The 23,908-nt window shown below is 38.7% G+C and overlaps 1 protein-coding gene across 6 annotated transcripts in view; it reads left to right on the forward strand.

The window, feature by feature from the left end:
• MTM1 (myotubularin 1) overlaps positions 1-22,858 on the forward strand; it is a 111,103-nt gene extending 88,245 nt beyond the window's left edge. For 2 of the 6 annotated variants that reach the window (XM_077145179.1, XM_077145177.1), the window contains 2 exons: positions 16,862-17,038; positions 21,134-22,856. In XM_077145179.1, coding sequence (XP_077001294.1) covers positions 16,862-17,038; positions 21,134-21,301 — 345 coding nt within the window. In that variant the 3' untranslated portion in view covers positions 21,302-22,856. Of the gene's footprint in view, positions 1-16,861; positions 17,039-21,133 lie in introns of all 6 variants that reach the window. The other 4 variants (XM_077145176.1, XM_077145178.1, XM_077145180.1 and 1 more) reach the window with 4 other exon arrangements.
• The last annotated feature ends 1,050 nt before the right edge of the window (positions 22,859-23,908 follow it).

Here is a 23,908-nt window from a genome sequence, read left to right on the forward strand (position 1 = left end):
CTGGTGTTTTAATTTGGTCATTAGGCAGGGCTATATCTATCTGCATTGTGATATGCTAGCGATCTTCTGCTGTCTTCGTGGCATGTAAATATCTTGACTCATATATTTTGGGAGTTGATTTCTTTCAGTAGTCTAAGGCCTTGTGTTTGCAGGATGGTTGTACAGTAGGGAGCACAGTGCAGGGTGGAGCATTCAGTGGGTGATTTGTTTCAGGGCAGGTATAGGTGCAGATTGGGGATGTTACGCTGATGCTTGTGAACGTGGCACCTAGGAGTCAGGGAGGATGTAGCTGTGAGGGTGCACAGGTCTGAGGGATGTAGCCCTGGTATGTGCTGGTCTAAGGCACGGGGCCCTTTGTGTGCATGCATAGAGCTGTGGCAAGTGGTTGGAATTATGCCTTTGTGGATTGAGGGATAATATTTCCTGGGTATGCAGGTCAGCACTTTCTCAGAGCTAGGAAGTGTGACTGTGGACCATGCGCATGTGCGGTTCTAGGACTACTGTAAACTGAGGTTCCCAGAGTTGAGTGACATGATTGGGGGCCCATGCACATACATGGGTCTAGGAGTCCCATAAACTGATGTGCAGGGCTCAGTGGGGGTGGGGTGAGGCTGTACGATACTCTGGGCAGGGGGCAGGGGTAGCCTAGGTATGGAGGTTAGTGCCTGCAGCCTTTATGCACTGGCAACAGCCTGCGGGGAACAGGAAGGGGAGGTGGTCCTCAAGAGGGGTCAGGAGAGGTGAGCTGGGCTGCACTTGAGGTAGGGGTGTGGGGCAGGTATGTGCACTGGGGGCTGGTGGGGTGGGGGCACCTGGGGTGTGGGGAATAGGAGCAGGTGGCGGGGTTCAGGTGTGTGGGGTGTGGGTGAGTCGCCAGTCATGGGCCTGTGCTGGTGAGGGTAGCGCATCCAAGGAACGCAGCGCTTACTTCCTAGTCCCTGGCTCCCGTTCATTCACTCCCATGGACTCCATACCTCCGCCCCACGCTCCAGCTTTCTGCCTCTCAATTCCTCAGCCTCTGCGACCAGGGCTGCCACATGTGGTGCAGAAGGCTCTCCCAAGTCAGCCACACTCCCGAATCACCACCTCAGTCACCCTCCTGTCCCTTCTCTAACTTTTCCATGGAGCAGGGCTGATCACGAGCTAGTCTATTCGGCCATCTTCCCAGAAGTCCTTTGTATTGATTTTTTAATTTTCTATTTCATTTATCACCACACTATCCTTTTGTTATTTTGTTCCTCCTGTTCAATTTGGGTTTAAGTTTGCTCTTCTTTTTCTAGATCTTCCAGTTGTGATGTTAGGTCTATGATTTGAGATCTTTCTTCTTTTTAATGTAAGTAATTTAGAACTGTTAATTTCTCTCTCAGCACTGCCTTTGCTGCATTCCATAAGTGTTGATATGTTGTGTTTTTGCTTTCATTTGCCTCAGGTTATTTCCTAATTTCCCTTGTGATTTCTTCTTTTATCCATTAGTTGTTTAAAGAGTATGTTGTTCGATTTCCACATATTCATGAATTTTCCATTTGTCCCTCTTTTATTGAGTTCCAGCTTCATTTCATTGTGACCAGAGAAAATGCATTGTGTGATTTCAGTATTTTTGAATTTGAGATTTCTCTTGTGACCTACCATATAGTCTGTCCTTGAGAATGATTCATGCACATTGGAGAAGAGTTTGTGTTCTGCTGTTGTTGGGGAACCTGTTCTACCTATGTCTGTTAAGTTGTTTTATGGTATCTTCTAAGTCCCCTATTTCCTTATTGATCTTCTGTCTAGATATTGTATCCATTATTGAAATTGTTGTATTGATATCTCCTACTATTAATGTAGAACCTTCAGATTTCTCCCCTCAAATCTGTCAATAATTTCTTTATATATTTTGGAGATCTTCTCTCAGGTGCATATTTGTTCATAATTGTCATGTGTCCTTGTTGAATTGACCCCTGTATCAGTATTTACTGACCTTCCTTGTCCTGCTGTTTTTTACTTATCTGCTTTACCTGATATTATTATAGCTATGCCAGCTTTCTTTTGGTTACCATTTGTATGGTATATTTTTCCCAAACTTTCACTTTCAACTTACTTGTGTCTTTGAATTTCAGGTGAGTGTCTTGTAAATAGGATATAGTTGGATTGTGCTTTTATATCCATTCTGCCATTCTCTGCCTTTTGACTGGACAGTTTAATCCATTTATATTGAAAAGAACTACGGATAATGGAGGACTTTCTTCTTCCATTTTGCTATATGGCCTTTTGAGTCTTATACCATTTTAGTCCCCCAGTTCTTCCATTAATGCCTACTTTCATATTTATTTTTTAGTGTATCATTTTGAGTCCATTCTCATTTCTTTCTGAATATATATTTTCTTTGTGATTACCATGGGGCTTAAATTTAACATTCTAAATCTATAAAAATCATGTCTTATTTGATACCAACTTAACTTCAATAGCATACACAAAGTACTCCTCTATCCCTCTTCCTTTTTGTTGTGTTGTCACAAATTATATCTTTGTACATTGTATGTCTAAAACCATGGATTTACCATTACTTTATTTTAAAAGTTGTGGGTTTACAGAATAATCATGTTTAATATCATCACTTTTTTGCATTTTAGAACCTGTAAGAAGTAAAAAATGGAGTTATATACCAAAAACTTTAATACAATAGTATAGGCATTTATACCTATATGGTTCCCTTTACCACAAGTCTTTACTCCCTTATTCTGCTTTGATACATTATCTGGTGTTGTGGTAGTTTGGAACTAGATGTACCCCAGAAAATCATGTTCTTAAAGCTAATCCATTCCTATGAGTGTAAACCTATTGTAAGTAGGTTTTCGTGAGGTTCCTTCATGAAGTTAGCAGGGTAGGTCTTAGTCCCCTTACTGGAATCCTTTACCAATGGGATGAATGCAGAGAGAAAGAGAGAAAGCCAAGGAAGCAAGGAAAGCAGCCAAGCCCAGAAGAGAAGGCAGAGACCAGCAGATGCTGCCATGTGCCAGAGGTGTCCAAGATCACCAGCATCCAGTCTTTCAGAAGAAAGCATTGTCTTACTGATAGCTTTGATTTGAACATTTTCACAGCCTCAATCTTACTTTAACCTTGTAAACTAATGAATTCCCATTGCTACAAGCCAACCCATTTCATGGTATATTGTTTTCAGCAACCTAGCAAACTAAAACAGATGTCTTTTCCTTTCAGTCTGAAAAACTCTGTTTCACATTGCTTATAGGGAAGATCTAGTGGTGACAACCTCCCTCCACTTTTGTTAGGAAAGTCTTAATCTCTCCCTCATTTTTGAAAGGCAGTCTTGCTGAATATAAAATTTGGGGCTGGCAAGATTTTCTTTCAGCCCTTCCTTCTTGCCTCCATGGTTTCTTTTTTTCATTCTTTTTTAAATAACACAAAAAACACCAAACACATGCAAACATTCCTATTTTGATCATTCTGTTCTACATATATAATCAGCAATTCACAGTATCATCACATAGTTGCATATTTATCATCATGATCCTTTCTTGGAACACTTGCATCTATTCAGACAAAGAAATAAAACAAAAACAGAAGAAAAAAGTATATATACCATATCCCTTACCCCTCCCTTTCATTGATCACTAGCATTTCAAACTAAATTTATTTTAACATTTGTTTCCCCTATTATTTATTTTTATTCCATATGTTCTAGCCGTCTGTTGACAAGGTAGATAAAAGGAGCATCAGACACAAGGTTTTCACAATCACACAGTCACATTGTGAAAGCTATTTCATTATACAGGAAACATGGCTACTGGAACACAGCTCTACATGTTCAGGCAGTTCCCTCCAGCCTCTACCTCCATGGTTTCTGATGGGAAATTGACACTTAATATTTTGGGACTCCCTTGTACATAGTGCATTGCTTTTCTCTTGCAGCCTTTTTTTTTTTAATTTACTTTATTTATTAAACATACCAAATACAAACACAAACATTCTTACCATATGATCATTCCATTCTACATATATAATCAGTAATTCACAGTATCACCACATAGTTGTATATTCATCATCATCATCATTTCTTAGAACATTTGCATCAATTCAGAAAAAGAAATAAAAAGAAAACAAAAAAATTCATACATACCATAACCCTTACCCCTCCCTTTCATTGATCACTAGCATTTCAATTTACTTAATTTATTTTAACATTTGTTCCCCCTATTATTTATTTATTTCTAATCCATATGTTTTACTCTTCTGTCGGTAAGGTAGATAAAAGAAGCATCAGACACAAGGTTATCACAATCATACAGTCACACTGCGAAAACTATATCATTATACAATCATCTTCAAGAAACATGGCTACTGGAACCCCGCTCTACATTTTCAGGCAGTTTCCTCCAGCTTCTCCATTACACCTTAACTAAAAAGTTGATAATTATTTAATGCGTAAGAATAACCTCCAGGATAACCTCTCGACTCTGTTTGGAATCTCTCAGCCATTGACACTTTATTTTGTCTCATTTTGCTCTTTCCCCTTTTGGTCGAGAAGGTTTTCTAAATCCCTTGGTGCTGAGTCCTAGCCCATTCTAGGGTTTCTGTCCCACATTGCCAGGAAGGTCCACACCCCTGGGAGTCATGTTCCACTTAGAGAGGGGGAGGACAGTGAGTTTGCTTGTTGTGTTGGCTGAGAGAGAGAGGCCACATTTGAGCAACAAAAGAGGTTCTGCTGGGGGTGACTCTTAGGCCTAATTTTAAGTAAGCTTAGCCTATCCTTTGTGGGGTTAAGTTTCATATGAACAAACCCCAAGATTGGGGACTCAGCCTATTGCTTTGGTTGTCCCCACTGCTTGTGAGAAAATCAAGAATTCTCCACTTGGGGAAGTTGAATTTTCCCCTTGTCACCATTCCCCCAAGGAGACTTTGCAAATACTTTTTTTTATTCACTGTTCAAATCACTCTGGGATTTATCGGGGCATCACTCTGGACAAACCTACCAAATCTCATGCCCTACGCAAGATTCCACGTGCATATAGTATTCAATTAAGCTGTCCACATAAGTTATAGTAGGAAATACAGTAGTCAAAAAAATAAATTTTGTACCAAATAAACATTTTTTGCTTTAATCTCACATATAAGTTAAAGTTTTAAAATATTAATTACCATCTATTTTCAACACCCTGCAGTATTGACATTCCTTTGTTCTTCATCATGCAAAAAACATTTTTAAATTTGTACATTTTGTCACTATCTTTATACACTCTAGGCATTCCTAGGTTATACCATCTCAGTCTTTATCATCTATCTTTCTTTCTGATTTCATTTGTGCCCCCAGCCCTCCTCCTTCTATCATTCTCACATTCGGCTTCATTCAGTGTTCTAACATTATTGTATTACAGTTAGATTGTATTGTGCTATTTCTGAATTTTTACAATCAGTCCCATTGTATAATCTATATCCCTTCAGCTCCAATTACCCAATATCTACCCTATTTCTATCTCCTAATGAACTCTGTTCTTAACTGAAATTCTCCAAGTTCATTCATTAATGTTAGTTCATATCAGTGAGACCATACAGTATTTGTCCTTTTGTTTCTGGCAAATCTCACTCAGTCTTGCAACCTTTTTTTCTCCTTGTCCTTGGCATTCAACACCTTGACCACATGTGTCTGAGCATGGTTCTCTTCAAGTTTGGTCTTCTTGAATGTGTATATTCATGTCTGTCATTAAATTTGGGACGTTTTCTGCCATTATTTATTTGACTATTCCTTCTGCCCCTCTCCTTCTTCTCTTTCTGGGACTCCCATAATACGTATATTGGTGCACTTCAGGGTGTCTATTTACTTTTTTCATTCTTTTTCCTTCTGTGCGTCAGCCTGAATCATTTCAATTTGTCTTGTCTTTGACTTCATTGATTCATTCTTCTGCTAGTTCTAATCTGCTGTAAATCTCCTACAGAATTTTTCAGTTCAGTTATTATGATTTTCAACTCCAGTATTTCTGTTTGATTCCTTTTGAAAATTTCTTTCTTTATTGAAATTCTTTTATTATCCATTTGTTGTTTTCCCAATATCTTTTAGTTCTTCCTCTGTATTTTCCTTTTTCTCCTTGAGCATATTGAAGATTTTTTTTTAAGTTGTTGTCTGGAGTATCCAAGTCTGGTCTTCCTCATTTATGGTTTCTAAATCTTTATCTTGTTCCTTTGGATAGGCCATCATTTCCTGTTTCTTTGTTTATCTTGTCATCTTTTTTTGCACACTATATTTTTCCCATGCATGTTATTTTATTACTCATGTACCCATACACTGGATAAAGGCAGTTTCAGTGACAAGGTTTTTACAATCACGTGGTCACAAGATAGAAGCTATATAGTTATACAATCATTATCAAAGATCAAGGCTACAAGTTAGCTACTAGTTGAACAGTTTCAGGTATTTCCTTCTGGCTGTTCTTATACATTAGAAACTAAAAAGAAATATCTATATAGTGATTCAGAAGTCCTAACTTCTCTGTTACAGCTCCTCCCTCTCATTTGATCATTCTCTGAATCATTCAGGGATATAGGGCAATATCTATTCTAACTTCTTCATACTGAAAAGGGATGTTGATATTATGGGGTAGAGAAATGCAATGGTCGATATTCTTGGAGAGACTGGTACCTCTGGGTTTCAGGGTTTATCTGGCATTGCACACTGTACTTTTTAGTATTGTAAAGTGTTAGCTCTGGGATTTGGTTCCTAATCTGTTCTTTAAATTGTATCCAGCTAGTGATATGACAGAGAGTTCCTTGAGTGCCAAGAGCTAACAAAAACAAACAAATTTTAAAAAAACACCTCTTACAGTCTTTGCATATTGACTCTGCATTGGCTGGTGCTCCCCTTCAGAGTTCAGCCCTCCTATTAAAACAGTCAGCCTGAGGTGGATGTGAAGTGCAGGGTCCTCTGTGTCTTTTGTGAACCTGCTTTTTGTCCTGGACTTGTGCTCCCTCATGGCTTTAGGAATTCTCCTGTTTATAAAACTCTGAATGTTCCCTGCACTCCCTATAATATAGATTGTATTCCCCTCCTGGGTGTTCAGTTGTATGTCTTAAAGTGTGTTCTCTTTTGCCCCAGGCTTCTTTGACTTAATGGTCTCTTACACTAGTATAGCTGTCTGAAAGCTGCTCCTATCTGCAGTACAAGTTCTGGGAGGGTGAACTAGAGAAGTGTTTCCTAGTTCCTACTTTCAGGCTGCCACCCAACAGTTTGACAGCAGTATACAGCCACCCCAGTGTGCTCAGTGGGAGTGCAGGCTGGCTCCGTACCACCCTCAGGAGGTAAGAGTGGATCTCCAGTGTAGGAACCTTAGTTTCATGAGGGACATGAGGTGAATGGACAAGGGATGCCTTTCTTCCCCTACTTGACATCCAGTACTCTGGAACTAGGTCTTTGTCTTTTAGGCAGGACCCTGAAAGAATTATTTTCTGTGGGAGAACTGACCAGGCCAAGCAGAAGGACATAAAGGTACCAACACCTCAGGTTCCTCTACTGTGAGGTGCATGGTGGACCAGCCTCATAGCTCAGAGTTCCCAATCAGCTCTAATCCTCCATTCCTAAATAAGACCAAATAACCAAGAGGGAGAAAACACATCTCGGAGGAAATAGATACCATATAGGGAGGGGGAGAACAGACAAGAAGCTATCTTATATTTAACATCCTGGGGAAGATAAGAAAATCTATTGGTACCTCAAAATAAGAACAAGATGTTATTGAGAAGACATGGTATTCACAGAAATGAAGAGCTCAGAAGAAGAGGTGGAATATAAAGCTGAAGAAATCTTCCATAAAGTAGAGCATAGAGAGAGAGAGAGAGAGAGAGAGAGAAAATAGAGAACATGTAAGAAAATTAGAAGATCAGTCCTGGAGATCCAATGTCCAAATAATAGGAATTCCACGTAGAGAAAACAGGGAATCCAGAGAGCAGGAGATCAAAAAAATAATTTGAGAATGTGTCCCAGAATTAAAGAACGTGAGTTTCCACATCGAAAGGCCCATGAAGTGCCAAGCATGGTGAATGAAAATAACCCCATACTAAGGCACATTTTCTGAAATGTCACAACACCAGAGACAAAGGAAAGATCCCCTGCATCCAAAGAGAAGAAGAATGGGTTATTTGCAAAGAAATAAAAACTAGGAAGCCTTTGGATTCTTCAACAGCACCATTGGGAACTAGAAGTCAGTAAAACATTGCTCTCGGAAACTTAAAGGAAAATAATTTCAACATAGAATTCTGTAGCCACCCAATTGTCAACCAAATGTGAGGATAGAATAAAGATCATCTTAGACATGAATGTTCTCAGGAAGAGTTTATGTTACACAATCCTTTTTCAGGAAGCTACTGGAGTATCTGCTCCAAGAAAGCAAGAAGACTGTATGGAATTCAGGAAATAGGAACTCCAGCACCAGAGAAAGGCAGAGAGGATCTCCAGGGTGCCTAAGTGTTTTGAGGATTTAACGTTGGAGTTAAAATTGGAGGTTGGATTAATAAGGGCCAACAAAAATAATAATTGTTAAACTCAGAGGAAATAAAAAATTGAGTAGGTGAAGAAAAATCACTCCATATTAACCACATGGCTCAGCTGTGAATATCATTTGTTTAATCATAGGAATCTAAATGCTAAATATTGATCCAGTCAAAGTTATGATAAGTATTAGAAGTATGAGGCAAGACAGAAAGTGTGAAAATCTATGACACGGATAGAGGAAGAGATACACTCTCATTGTGGTAGTGTCAACAGCTATGGCCTACAAGTGAAAACCAAGAAATTGTGATGGAAGCATGTTTTATAGAGATATGGAAGTAAGTACAAAACAAATCAAAAGAATCAAACCCAGTTGCTTTTGGGGAAAGAGGTGAGAGACTGCTTTTTTTTTTTTTGCCTTAACAAGCATAGTCAAACTATCTGACTTTTAAAACCATGTGCATGTATAAAAATAAAAACAAAAAGCATGCAAATAAATACATTGCAATAAAGATTGTGTCATCAGAAAGGTACAAATGAAGTATTAGATAGATTCAAACCAAGGCAAAATTATGCATTATTATTCACATTAATGATTTACATGTGTTGAAAAAATTTCAAGTCACTTATTTCACAAAATTCTTTTTAATTTCCAGTTTTAATAGTAGAGTGATCTTTTCTTATTGCAAGCATTGGGAAGAGTTTAAGAATATGCCTTCAGTAATTTTGAATATTTGTATTTTTATTTCCTAAGCTTTGTTTTCTCTTTAGTTTATGGTCAAAATTTAGTAAAGCATATAATAATAAACAGTGACTATCTTTGCAACTTTATTGTAAATCTAAAATTATTCCCAAATAAAAAGTTTATTTTAAAAAATCAAAATGTGAATGTTATTGAGATGATGGATGCCTTTATCCAGAGATTTTCAAATGTCTGGATGTTACCCTGACATATATTAAATATCTGAATGATTTATTAAAATAACTTTTTCTCTAGATGTCTAATAGATAAAGGTTAAGATTTTGTGGTTCTAACCAATATAAAATTGAAAAAAAGCTAGGTGTGCTCTCCTAAAATTTCTTTTGTGTGTGATTTAAGAGTGCATAGTGGGGGGCAGTGCAGTGGTGGCTCAGTTGCAGAAATCTCACCTGCCATGCCGGAGACCTGGGTTCAATTCCCGGTGCCTGCCCATGAAAATAAAAAAAACGAGCATAGTGAGACAGTTTGTTCACAGGTATCAGCATCAAAAAAAAGGGGGGGTCATAAGGGTGGAAGAGTAAGATTAAGATGTGCTGGTATATGTTTCCCACTTAGAAACATACGAAAAAGGGCAGAAACAATTTTCTCAAAACTTTGGAGATGATCAAGACTAGAGAACAACTCAAATGCTGAATTGGAGAAAAGAAAACACCTAAAACTGACAGGAGATCATTGGGACAAATTTATGGATCTGGGCTCCTCCCCAACACTTGGATCCATGTGACAGTTTGTATGATTCATGGCAGTGACTGGGAGGCCCGATACACCCATAATGGCAGCTGGTCAGACCATACACACCCAAGTGCAGGTCTGTGAGGCACATTCCACTAACAACAGCACTTTAAGGCCCATGCACAATCCCAGTCTGGATCCCTGGAGCCTGATTAGCAGTGCACCTAAGTGAAAATACTGGATTCTTTGTACATTGACTGTAACTGGCTCCAGGGAAGACAGACTCAGGGTATGGGTCTGGGTTGCGTAACACAGAAGTTATTAGGGGCAGAAAAGCAGTGCAGAAGGGGACCTGAGCTGCAGAACCAGAGTATGGGCACAGTGCTGAAAGTTGGAGTGAAAAGGCAAACCAGAGTGCAGAAGTGAAGCAAGTTGAATACAGTTGACAGGGAGGAACTACTGCAATAAAAACAGACCACAGTCCAGGGCCCTGGGATGAAAAGCTGGGGAGATAAACTCCTTTTGTAGAAAAGAAATCGTCACACATACTGGGAAATTCTTAAAAACTACTACACATGCCCAGGGCCAACACATGGACTCAGTGAGACCTGAGAAGAAGTGAACTGTTAACCACAGGCTGTTCTGTAGGTTCAGAATAAACTGGGCTAAATATTGAAGAAGAGCCCCAACACAGCCAATCTACACTAAAATCTTAGAAGGGAGAATTTGACTTTCAGAGTTAGCACATCAAATAATCTAATGCCCAGACTTCAACAAAAGATCACAAGACGTACAAAGAAGGAGGGTGAGATGGCCCATTGAAATGAGCAACATAAAACAACAGAGAAAGTACAGACGTTGCAACACTAATCAAAAATGTTGCCAACTCTTCTAAATAAGTTCAGTGAACTAAAGGAAGGCATGGACATAGAACTAAAGGAAATCAGGAAGGTGATGTATGAACAAAAGGAAGAATAAAAAATTTAAAAAAGAAATCAAACAGAACTTTGGGGGATGAAAAACACAGTAACAGATTTAAAATACACTAGAAATATACAATAGCCAATTTGAACAGGCAGAAGAAAGATTCAGTGAACTAACATGAGACAATCATTCAGTCTGAAGAGCAGATAGGAAAAAACTGAAAAAAAAGGTGAGCAGAGCCTAAGGGACTTGTGGGACAATGTAAAACATATCAACATATGTCTTATGGGAGTCCCAGAAAGAGAAGAGAAAGAGAAAGCAGCAGAAACAAATATGAAAAAATAATGACCAGAAATATCCTCAAATTGATGAAAGAAATGAATGTACACATTAAAGAGGCCCAGTGAACTCCAAACAGGATAGACCCAAATACACTTACTCCAAAACATAAAATAACTAATAACTAATGTCAAAGATAGACAATTCTGAAAGCAAGAGTAGAGACTCATTGCATACAAGGGATCAGAAACCATGGAGGCGAGAAGACAGTGGTATGACTTATTTAAAGAGAAAAATGCCAACTTAGGATTCTATATCCAGCAAAACTGTCCTTCAAAATTGAGGGAGGCATTTCTAGGTATATACCTGGAGGAACTGAGATTTGAGACACGAATGGACATTTGCACACTGGTTTTTATGGTGGCAGTGTTCTCAATTCATAATGGATAGAGATGGCCTAAGGGTATAATGACTGAAGAATGGAAGGGAGAATGTGATGTTTACATACAACAGAATACTGACTGACTACAAAAAGGAATGAATGAAGATGATTGTATAATGATACAACTTGTGTGTAATTTGAAAACTTTGTGTCTGATGTTCCTTTTATCTACGGTATAGACAGATAAGTAAAACATATGGATTAAGAATAAATAAGTAATAGGGGGAACAAATGTTAAAATAAATTGAGTAAATTGAAATGCTAGTGATCAATGAAAGGGAGTGGTAAGGGGTATAGAAAAAATAGGAAGAACAAAGGTTAAAATATATTGGGTAGATGGAAATACTAGCGGTCAATGAGAGGGAGGCGTAAAGGGTAAGGTATGTATAAGTTCTTTCTTTTTTCTTTTTATTTCTTTTTCTGGAGTGATGCAGATGTTCTAAGAAATGATCATGGTGATGAATATGCAGCTATGTGATGATATTGTGAGTCATTGATTATATACCAAGAATGGAATGTTCATATGTTAAGAATGTTTGTGTTTGTATGTTGCTATGGTTTGTCAATAAAAATGTAAAAAAAGAAAGGAATGAAGTTGTGAGGCATGCAATTAGGTGAATGAACCTTAAAGACAGTATGTTTAATAAAATGTCAGAAACAAAAAGACAAATATTATCATGCCTCATTCATATGAATTAACTATAATATACAAACTCAGAGAATTGAAGTTGAAAGCATGGGTTCTCAGGTTGGGGCTTATTGTAAAGGTTCCTAGATTGTAAGCTCTTATAGCAGTCACATGTATATTTAGGAGTTGTAATTGATATTTGTGTATAACCTGGTCGTTCCCTAAAACTTCAAATATTGATGTGACACCTGAAACTCAGAGTTAGAGTACCAAAGCTATGAAAGCCAGCATTACCCCATTCAGCATCTGTTAAATAAAAAAGCTGAAAAAGTGATCAGACTTTGTCTAGAGATATGAATGAAGCTGATCTGGATAGGACTAAGGTAAATCAGAACTAGGTAAAGGATGATATGGCCCATATTTTAAAACTCCAACCTCTGTGTGAGACCAAAGGGAGAGATGTTTAATTGATGCAAAATTTATATTTTGGGTAGCACATTATCTAATTTGTATGGTGAGTTTACTTGAACACCATAATTACGTGGAATCTTGAATAGGGAGTGAGATCTTGTTGGTCTGTACAGGTGATGTAGTTTGCTAGCTGCCGGAATGCAATATACCAGAAATGAAATGGCTTTTAAAAAGGGGAATTTAATAAGTTGCTAATTTACAGTTCTAAGGCTGAGAAAATGTCTCAATTAAAAGAATTCTATAGACATGTCCAATCAAAGGCATCCAGGGAAAGATACCTTGGTTCAAGAAGGCCAATGAAGTTCAGGGTTTCTCTCAAGTGAGAAAGCAAATGGTGAACACAGTCTGGGTTTCTATCTCATCTGGGAAAGCACATGGCGAACATCTGCTAGCTTTGTCTCCTGGCTTCCTGTTTCAAGAAGCTCCCCAGGAGGCATTTTCCTTCTTCATCTCCAAGGTCGCTGGCTGGTAGACTCTTTGCTTCTTGTGGCTGTCATTCTCTGCTCTATCTGAATCTCCCTTCTCCAAAATGTTTCCTCTTTTATAGGATTCCAGTAACCTAAATCAAGACCCACCCAAGTGGGTGGAAACACGCCTCTACCTAATCCAGTTTAACAACCACTTTTCATTAAATCACATTTCCAAGGAGATGATCTAATTACAGTTTCAAACATACAATACTGATTAGGGATTAGAAGAAAGGGTTGCTTTTACAAAATGGAATTAGGGCTAAAACATGCCTCTTCCAGGGTGCATACATCATTTCAAACCAGCATACCAGGTTAGTGTGATGCCCCAATATATCTCAGAGTAATTTGGGCAAAGAATAAAAAATGTATTTGCAATGTCCCCTTGGGGGGCTGAGGAGAAAGGGGAAAATATTGAACTTCCCCATTTGGGGAATTCTTGATATTCTTGCAAGCAGTGGGGACAACCAATACAAAAGGCTGAGCCCTCAATCTTGGGGCTCACCCTTATGAAACTTATTTCTGCAAAGGAGAAGGTAAGCCTACTTATAATTATGCCTAAGAGTCACCCCCAGAGAACCTCTTTTGTTGCTCAAATGTGGCCTCTCTCTAAGCCAGCTTGGCAGGTGAACTCACTGCCCTCCTGCCTACGTGGGACATAACTCCCAGGGAGTGTAAATTTCCCTGGCAATGTGGGGCCTGACTCCCAGGGGATGAACTGGGACCTACATCGTGGGATTGAGAAAACTTTCTTGACCAAAAAGGGGAAGACAGAAATGAGACAAAATAAAGTCTCAGTGGCTGAGAGATTTCAAACAGATTTGAGAGGCTATCCTGGAAGTTATTCTTATGCATTATATAGATATCCCTTTTTAGTTTATGATGTGTTGGAGTGGCTGGAGGGAAGTACCTGAAACTGTTGAGCTGTGTTCTAATAACCTTGATTATTGAAGAAGACTGTATAACTATATAGCTTTTACAATGTGACACTGTGTGAAAACCTTGTGTCTGATCTTCCTTTTATCCAGGGTATGGACAGATGAGTTAAAAAAATGAATAAATAATAGGGAGAGATAAAGGGTAAAAATTGGGTAGATTGAAATACTCTCGGACAGTTTGAGAGGGAGGAATAAGGGGTATGGGATATATGAAGTTTTAAAGGGTATGGGATGTATGAGGAGTTATTTTTTCTTTTTTATTTCTTTTTCTGGAGTGATGCAAATGTTCTAAAAACATTCATGGTGGAGAATACACAACTGTGTGATGATATTATAAGCCATTGTATAATATGGTTGTACTGTATGTCTGTGGATATTTCTCAATAAAAATGTTTTTTAAAATTGAGGGAGGGTTTAAGACATTCTCAGATAAACAAAAGCTGAGAGAGTTTACCACTGCAAGAAACCCTACAAGAAATGCTAAAGAGAGTTCTTCAGGTTGTAAGGAAAGGACAGTAGATAGTAGCTTGGAGCTGTATGAAGAAATAAAGATGTCTTGTAAAGATAGCTACATGGGGAAATACAAAAGTCAATATTATTGTATTCTCAGTATATAACACTACTTTTTGTTTCTTACAAGGGTTTGTGTGCAACTGATTATGAAATAATCATGTATCTATATTATGTTATGTATCATATATCAATTGAAGTTAAGATGGTATCATTTCAAACTAGTTAGTTATATATTTAGGATGTTAAATACAAACCCAAGGTAACCACAAAGAAAATATTTAAAATAAATTCAGAAACAGAAATGAGAAGGGAATCAATCTATTTCACTACAGAAGATCAACTATACACAAAAGAAGGCTGCTGTGAAGGAAATGAGGGCCAAAAATGTAAAAGATATACAAGAAACAAATGATAAAATGACTGAGATAAATCCTGCCTTATCTGTAATTATTTTGAATATATATGAATTAACCTTTCCCATCAAAAGTTACAGATTTGCATAAAAAAGCAGAATGCATAAAAAAGCATGATTCAACTATATATTATTTACAATAGATTCACCCTAGACCCAAAGACACTAATAGGTTTTAAGTGAAAGGATGGAAAAAGATATTCCTGGCAAATAGCAACCAAAAGAGAGCAGGGATAGCTATACTAATGTCAAATAAAATAGACTTTAAGTCAAAAGCTTTCACAAGAGACACGGACACTCTAGAAGAAATTATATGCATATATGCACCCTATTACAGAGCCCCAAAATGCATGAGGAACACATTGAGAAAATTGAGGTTAGAAGACATCCCCACCATAACAGTTGGAGACTTCAGCTCACCACTTTCAGTAATGAATGCACCTAGACAGGAGATCAGTAAGGAAACAGAGGGCTTGAACAATACTATAAATGAACTAGACCTAACAGACACACAGACCACGCCACCCAACAAGAGCAGATGCACGTTCTTCTCAGGTGCATATGGATCATTCTCCAGAACAGACCACAGAAAATAATAAATATTGGTGAGGATGCAGAGAAATAGGAACCCTTATATATTGCTGATGGAATTGTAAAATGGCCAACCATCATGAAAATAAGTTTGGCAGTTCCTTAAAAAGTTGAAGATAGAATTACCATATGACCTGGCATTCCCACTTCTTGGTGTATACCTAAAAGAATTGCATGCAGGGACTTGAACAGATATTTGCATACCAATATTCGTTGTACAATTATGCACAATAGCCAAAAGGTGGAAACAACCCAGGTGGCTCTCAACCGATGAATGGAGAAACAAAATGTGATCTGTCCATTCAATAGTATTCAACCATAAAAAAGGAATGAAGTTCTGATGCATGTGACATCATGGATGCCTTAAAGGTATCATCATATTGAGTGAAATAAGCAGACACAAAAAGATAAATATTATATTATCTCACTGATGTGAAATACCTAGAAAAAGCAAATTCATAGACACAGATGGTAGAGTACAGGTTACCAGAGGGTGGGGGGAGAGTGAGTTATTGCTAAATGCATGCAGTTTCTGTTCGAGGTGACAAAAAGGCTGGGATGATGGATATTGGCGATGGTAGCACAATATTGTGAATGTAATTAATACTACTAAATTGTACAATTCAAAGAAGTTAAAATGGAAAATGTTGTGTTGTACATGTTTTAATACAATGAAAAAGAAAAAGCTTAAGGGGAATAAACAATGGTGGGGGGTTGTACTGAGCAGTAGGGATGAGAGGCACTCCAGGCAGAAACTAGATCAATAACTGTAGGGATAAAAAGATGGCCAAAGGGAAGCCTCAGGCTCAGTGAGGGTCCCATCTCCACCAGAGCCCCACACTCTGGGCATCTCTGCTGCCACTCCCCTACCTCCCATCTTCCACTTCAGACGTGCTTTCTAGACTAATGTCTTATTTCAGAGATCCATATATTTCCCATTAGGAGCTTTGTCACAACAGTTAAATTAATATTTGTTGATTTGACCACATTTTATCAAAACAATTTAGAAAATGTAAAGGAAAAAACGAGAGAAAGCCTAGAGCCCCTCTGTTCATAAAAATTTTACTTATCCAGGTAGAGGCTTCTTGGGTGAGTGAAGGGCTTTAATGTCCCGCCTCTTATGCCTCACTTGGCCTCGGGCACTGTGCGCTCCGGCAGCAGGAACACTGCTACAGGCGTAATGTAAGCTTGTGTCACTTGGCAGAGGGTGGCACAGTTCAAGATGATGCAGAATCGCTCGTGGATTTGTCTGTGTTTTGACTTACACTTTCCATTTCCTCTTTCTCTGTAGAAAGTTACAGAAAGAACTGTTTCTTTATGGTCACTGATAAACAGTAATAAAGAAAAATACAAAAATCCCTTCTATACTAAAGAGATCAATCGAGTTTTATATCCAGTTGCCAGTATGCGTCACTTGGAACTTTGGGTCAATTACTACATTAGATGGAACCCCAGAATCAAGCAGCAAGTAAGTGAAATGGCAATGTTAAAAAAAAATGATGCTAAAAAAAAAAAAGCCATGATGTTGGCCAAATTATTAGTTCCGGGCTGAGATAATGTTATTGGGAGTGGTTTTTAATAAGGGGAGAAAATAGTGGAGTAAAAAACACGTGTGAATTTGTTTTTAATTACCAAATCATTTGTTTTGATTGATGTTTAACTTGAATTCCACTATGAATATAAATAACAAAATTTTTAAATTAAAATGTAAGCTGCTAAAAAAACGTAAGCTCATTTAAAGCTCTGGAAGATTTCTGGAAGATTTGCTAGCCAAGGATTTCCTCTAATGACTTGAAGCTATTATGTATCCCATATATGTTATTGGGAAAATCTTTACATTCATCAAACTTAGAAGATCCTTTTGAGGTGGAAAAGTAGATTTTCCTCTGTCTAGTTCAGGTGTGTGCACTAGGTCAGTTCATATCAGAGTTCTTCTTAACGGAGAGTCTTTCCTTAGAGAATGAAGATAATTGATAAGAAGAAAAAATAGCAGATTGTTTTCCTATTTCCTGTCAGTAGATAGGAAATTCATTTTGCCATTTAGTAATCAAAAATGGAAGCAGTGATTTTGAGGCAAAAGGCTCCATGTTTTATTAACGAGTATCCCTGGGCTTTCCATCCTCCCACTCCATCCAAAAACAGAGAGGGGGGGAAACAGCCTGTTTGGAAAGGCGTGAAATTGTTTCCATTTGGCGATTTGTTCTCAGCATTATAAATATCTAGCCTCTGTGGTCTTCATGTTTGCAGAGGTCTGCATAACTTCTCCCGGAAGGAAGAGCCTGCAGCAGCGGCCCCTGTCTGCTGTGTCTTGGGGCTGCCAGCCACTCCTCTCTGGGCGATACCTCGTGCAAGCTGGCCCCTTCATTTCAGGGTCCCTGCCGCTTGCAAAAACGGCTTTTGTAATTTAATAATGGTTAAAATGTGCATTCTTTTGGAAAGTGGCAGATTCCAGGGCTTGAGAACATTCCCTCGTTTAGTCTGGGGTTTGAGAAGAAGCACATTGAGAGAATTTATTTGGCAGTAATTGTAGTGTTTGAAATATCAAGTAAAGCATGCATGAGATTTTTCCCAGGGTTCTTACCACTCTGACAGAAAACATGTTCCTTTTCTAATTAAAAAACATGTTATGGATGAGCATAAATAAGCCTTTTCTATTTTTATTATGGCTATTATTTTGCCATTGGCAATTAGAAAGTGTCAGCGATTTTGTACTTGGAGAAATTCTTGAAATTTAAGAAATTTTTAGCAATTCATTTCTAAATCTATAAAGGTAATAATAGCAACTGTTATAATGGTCAGATAGGAATGCTTGTTCTCTGTTTTTTACTTTGAGTCAGGAATTGTTCTCCATCAGGATCTGTTGAAATGGACTCAGAAGAGAAAGTAGCTTCTGAACTTTCTGTGCAGATCTTCCGACCCACATCTTTATCTCCTGTGGCACTGTGCGCTTTCACCTCCCAAATGTCAGGCCTTCCTCACACTGGGTGCAGGGCACCTGGAGATTAAAAAGACGCTTTCTCCACCCATGAGGAGTTCCCAGGCTGCAGGGGAGCCCAGAACAACAAGACAGTGATTATAATGCGGGGGACAAATGCCATAACAGATGTGTGAACCAAGGGCATTAGGCTGAAAAGATTTCCTGGTAGAGAACGTTATTCCATGCAGAGCTAAGTTAAAATTAAATCACATAGAACTTTTCTTATTACATAATGTAAACCCAGAAAAATGTACTTAATCACTTCAAAGTTAAATTGTGGCCCAGTTGGATGTGGAAAGAGACAAAAGGATTGACAGCCCCTCCCCAAAATGAGCTGTTAACCTAGAAGGCAAGTGGAAAAGGCTGGTATTTGATTAGCCATCAGTGAGGAGAGTTGGTACTTTTGTTCAGTATGAGGCAGTTATTCATGCCAAAAGCAAAAGTATCCATGGGTCACATTATGAAGCTGGATAAGAATGGAGGCTGCCTTCTGCTCTCCACGAAGCTGTCCATCAGGTTTAAGCTGGACAGATCCAGATTTGGCAGAGTGGTAACTAAAGGTTGAACCCAAGGCCCATCAGATATTTCCAGGCTGACCTGTGTGTGAGTTAAGTCGTTTCTGATTGAAACATAAGGACTATGAAGATGAACAGTCGTTTGAAGCCTCCAATATGTCATAGGTAGCTGATCACCTCTCTTCTATCAGCCTTCATAATTCTATTCCCAAGTGAGAAATTGGGATATCACAATTTAAAGTTACTGACCTTAAGTTTAATTTCTCATTGTTTTGCCTTCTTTAGGCTATCACAAATGGGCTTTCACCTGTTATATCATCTGAGTAGTTTTTGTTTATCTCTAGTTTGATAACTGATATACATTTTGTACCCAATTACTTTTGACTGAATTATGTTTTTACTTCTCATAGCTTTTCTGTTTACCTTTCCAAGTTTTCTCTTTTCTGTTTACCTTAGCAAGTTTTCTCATTATGCAGTCATGATCTGCAAACATGATCCTTTTACCTCTGTTTTTCTTATCTAATTGCCTGCTGCCAATACAACAACAAACTAATTCTAAAGTTCCTATGAAAAATGAAGGTTTTAAAGTCACCAGGACTACTGTGAAGGAGAATATTATAGAAGAACTTACTCTGCTATATATCAAGACTTTTTTTGAGCAGACTAGAGTCCAGAAATCCACATAGATGTGGAAATTTGGTATTGTAAGAGGATAGCATAATGCATGGGGGAGCGATTGGATTGCCAGCAAATCAAGCTGAATCCCTAATAGTCCCCCAAAACCTGTTCCCCTGTCATATCCCCTGCTGAGTTCATGGCTCTACACCACCCCACCCACCCCGCCCCCACCCTCTGTGAGCTGGCGTGGCCTTCCAACTGGACTCCTTCCAGTTTGTTCTCAGCTGGGCAGCCAGAGCAGCTCTTGTAAAAACATACATCAGCTCACACCACTCCTGCACCCAAAGCTCTCCAGATCCTGCTCCCCTGACTCGGCATCAAAGGCTAAGTCCTTAGGATGGCCTCTGAGGCCTTATGTGACCCCACCCTTTCCCGCTTTGATTTCCTGACCAATGCCTCTGCTTCAGCCCCACAGTACATACTGTTCATTCCTGTTTTACAGAAAGGAAAACAGAGGCACACAGTACGTGAAGTGCCTTGGCCAGGGTCAAGCTGCTAAGAAGCAGACCCAGAATTCTCACCCAGGGCTGGTGGGCTTCAGAGCCACTGCTGTCAGCTGTGTAGTCATGTGAGCAGGAAGATGTCCCATCAGAACAATGAAAATCAAAACGACAGTGAGATACCATGTCATAGTCATCAAACTGGCAAATCAAAGCACTGGTCTTAGAAATCCAGGTGCTGCTGCAGCCATGGAGCAGCAGGAGCTTGCAGACATCAGTAGTGGGAACATGGTAGGACAGAACCACCTCAAAGAGCAATTGGGCAACATCCAGGAGAGCTGAAGAGGCCCAACCCGCTCCTCCCCAAGCAGCGCTGCTGGGAAGATTCCTGAGAGAAATACCCACGCGCAGACATGGGGAGATATGTGCAGGGATGTGGGCCCAGCGTTCTATGTCATCAGGGGGCACTGGAAATAGCCACATGCCCATCCATGGGGAGGTGGATGAATTAACTGTGGTTCATTCACTCAGTGGAACTCAACAGGCTAGAATTGGGGAAGTGTCCGGTCAAACCCATAGATTATTAAATACAGAATGACAGCATCGCTGTAAACTTCAGCAGCACACGAAACAATACTATACTTCGTTTCCGTAAACTTCCTTACAGGAAACATAGCACCAGTCCGCCCGGGAAGGCTACATGCCAAATTTGTGAGAGTGAAGTGCATGACAAAACATGTACGCTTGTTTCTTGGCAGTGACTGCCTGGCTGTTGGTTTTATTGCTCCTTGTGCTTTTCTGTATGATTAAATGATGCCACACCGTAAAGAAATGATGTGTGTTACACCCGGGTCAGGAGGCGTGTTGGGCAGGAGGAAGCAGCAGGAGAGGTGGAGAGTAGCTGAGCCCCGCGCGCCGGCGGAGGTGCGGCTCACGGCCTTTGTTGTCTCCAGCAGCCCGACCCTGTGGAGCAGCGCTACGTGGAGCTCCTGGCCCTGCGCGACGAGTACCTAAAGCGGCTGGAGGAGCTGCAGCTTGCCCACTCCGCCAAGGGGGCCGAGCCCCCCGCGCCCCCCTCCAGCCCCTCCCACATGGTGCCGCACGTGCAGACTCACTTCTGAGAGGGAGCCCGCGCGCCACTTAGAGCTCTAAGTAAAGCAAAGCTTTGACTTCCGTTTTGTGCTTCTGTACAAAGTAGATTAAAGTATTTGTCTCCATGTAGAACTTGCACTAACATAATCTCACACTCTTGAATATGTGCCTTCTCTAGTACATAGTGCGAGAAAAACGCAGCGTCCACACAGCAATCAGAAGAAAGCCAGGAGGATGCTTTGGAAAAGCCTGACACCTTTCAAAAGCAGTTTTGTAAAAATGAAATTCATTTTGCCTCTTTGAAAGTACTACGTACACGCTATGTATTTTGTGGGTTTAATTGAAACAGCAGTGTTTTAAACTACAAGGGAAAGATATGTTTGTGAAGTAGATTTTCCCCAAGCTGTTTATAATTGTTGCTTTGAATGATCTAAAATGAATCCAAATGTGAAAGATGTGTGTTACTGCCAAAGCCAAATTGAGCTCAGCTTCCTAAGCATTCTGCAAGAGCAATGCATTGAAATAATTGCCAAATTTCATACCATCATACGTGGTGGATAATAAAAGAGAAATAGCTGTGTAGATGGGTTTTGTGTTATTTTGAAATTTTGGAATATGCAGTGTTTTCCCCTAATTGTGAAGAGAAGCATATTTTTATATCAAAAAATTTGATGGAGCCCAGTTAAATATGATTTTATTTTTTTAACGTCATCAGTTCTATTTTCTAAATTCTTTGGTGAGTTTACCCAACGTTCAGAGTCATTGGCAGGTCATGGCACAGCCCTTCTATGGCACTGGTGACAGATGGCACATTATGCTACTTGCGTGAAAGTTTTCACAAACGTTGCTCTAGTCAGACCAGCGTATCTACCAAAGTAGGCTTAACCATCTCAGAGCTAGAGCATCATCCTTTGGAGTACATGCCCCAGATGTACATTTGTTGAGCTTATTCTTTAAAGTATTGTGTTTAATGTATTTCAGTTTAAATGGTGTTGGGTACCCCTCCCCCCGAGTGTGCAAAAAAAACCGTTCTACAAATTTTTACTTGAAGTACTGGGCAGTTTGCTTTTTCAGGTGTTTTTTTTTTTGTTTTGTTTTGTTGTTTCGTTTTTAGTATTAAATGAAGTTTTAAATGCACAGTTCTATTTGGTATCTGAACTAACTCATTTAGTAAATATATTTGTAAAAGTTAAGGCTAGAGTTAAAAACAGTGTGTTTTACAGTGATTTGTAAAGGACTATTTATAGCTAATATGGTTTTGTTTTCAATGAATTAAGAGAGATTAAATATATCTTTGTAAATTATTTTATGTTATAGCTTAACTGGTCTACCAAATAAGACATCTCAAATACAGTAGTATAATGTATGAATTTTGTAACTATAAGAAATTTTATTAGACATTCTCTTGCTTTTTGTAAACGCTGTAAATATTTCATAAATTAACAAAGTGTCACTCCATGAAAAGAAAAAAAGCTTATACTAATAGCTTAAAGGATTTTGTGAAATTTCATGAAAATTTTTTCATGGCAATAATGACTAAAGACCTGCTGAATAAATATATTAACTAAAACATAGCACTCTGTTTTCAGGGATATAACTGTGTGTGTGTGTTTTAAATGTGCATGAAGCCCATTTTATTTTCCTTTTTTGGATCGACTTCACTTGCTTTTTATTCTCTCTTACTATCAATCTTATAGGGCTCTCCCAGAATACCAACAGAATTTGATATTTAAGTGCATTGACTGTGCAGATTTTAAGACTCTCAGCTGTACTAAAGTAAGGACAGCTTCTGCACAAGTATGGGAGCTGTACCCAAAGTTCAGGGTGCTGGGGAACATAGCAGTCACTCTGAAGGGAGGGTAAGACAGTAGCTACTCAGTGTCTCATCAGGTGGCACTGTAAAGAATCCTTCCAATTCTGTTGCCAGTTGAATACGTTGTTTAGCTATGTGCAGTTCAGAGTGCTAGCTAGTTACAGCAGGAAACTGAAATTGACCATTTTTAAAATCAGAATAGGACTCAAAAGATCAATTGTATCTTTTAAAACTATGAGGAAAGTTCTTTCTGGATGGTGCTCTTTTGTTCCTGTTTTCCAACTAAGGAGAATGCCCTCGCTTCAGGGATTCATTGACATGCCCTGAATGCCAATTATTCAAATGTTTTTTTTTTAATTAATTAACGGGAAAAAAAAGAAATTAACCCAACATTTAGAAATCATACCATTCTACATATGCAATCAGTAATTCTTAACATCATCACATAGATGCATGATCATCGTTTCTTAGTACATTTGTATCGGTTTATAGGAACTAGCAACACAACAGAAAAAGATATAGAATGTTAATATAGAGAAAAGAAATAAAAGTAATAATAATAGTAAAAAAAAAAAAACCTATAGCTCAGATGCAGCTTCATTCAGTGTTGTTTTAGCTGTGGGCTTTTTGTAGGTTCTTTTTATCAAGGTGAGAAGGTTCCCTTGTATTGCTAATTTGCTGAGACTTATTGTTAACAGATGTTGGATTTTGTTAAATGCTTTCCTGAATCTACTAAAATAATGATAGACTTTCTTTTTCTTTGTTAGTCTGTTACTATGGTGAATTACACTGATTGATTTTCAAATATTAATCCAGTCTTGAA

The sequence above is a fragment of the Tamandua tetradactyla genome, chromosome X, assembly GCF_023851605.1.
Source record: "Tamandua tetradactyla isolate mTamTet1 chromosome X, mTamTet1.pri, whole genome shotgun sequence".
NCBI classification, from domain to species: domain Eukaryota; kingdom Metazoa; phylum Chordata; class Mammalia; order Pilosa; family Myrmecophagidae; genus Tamandua; species Tamandua tetradactyla.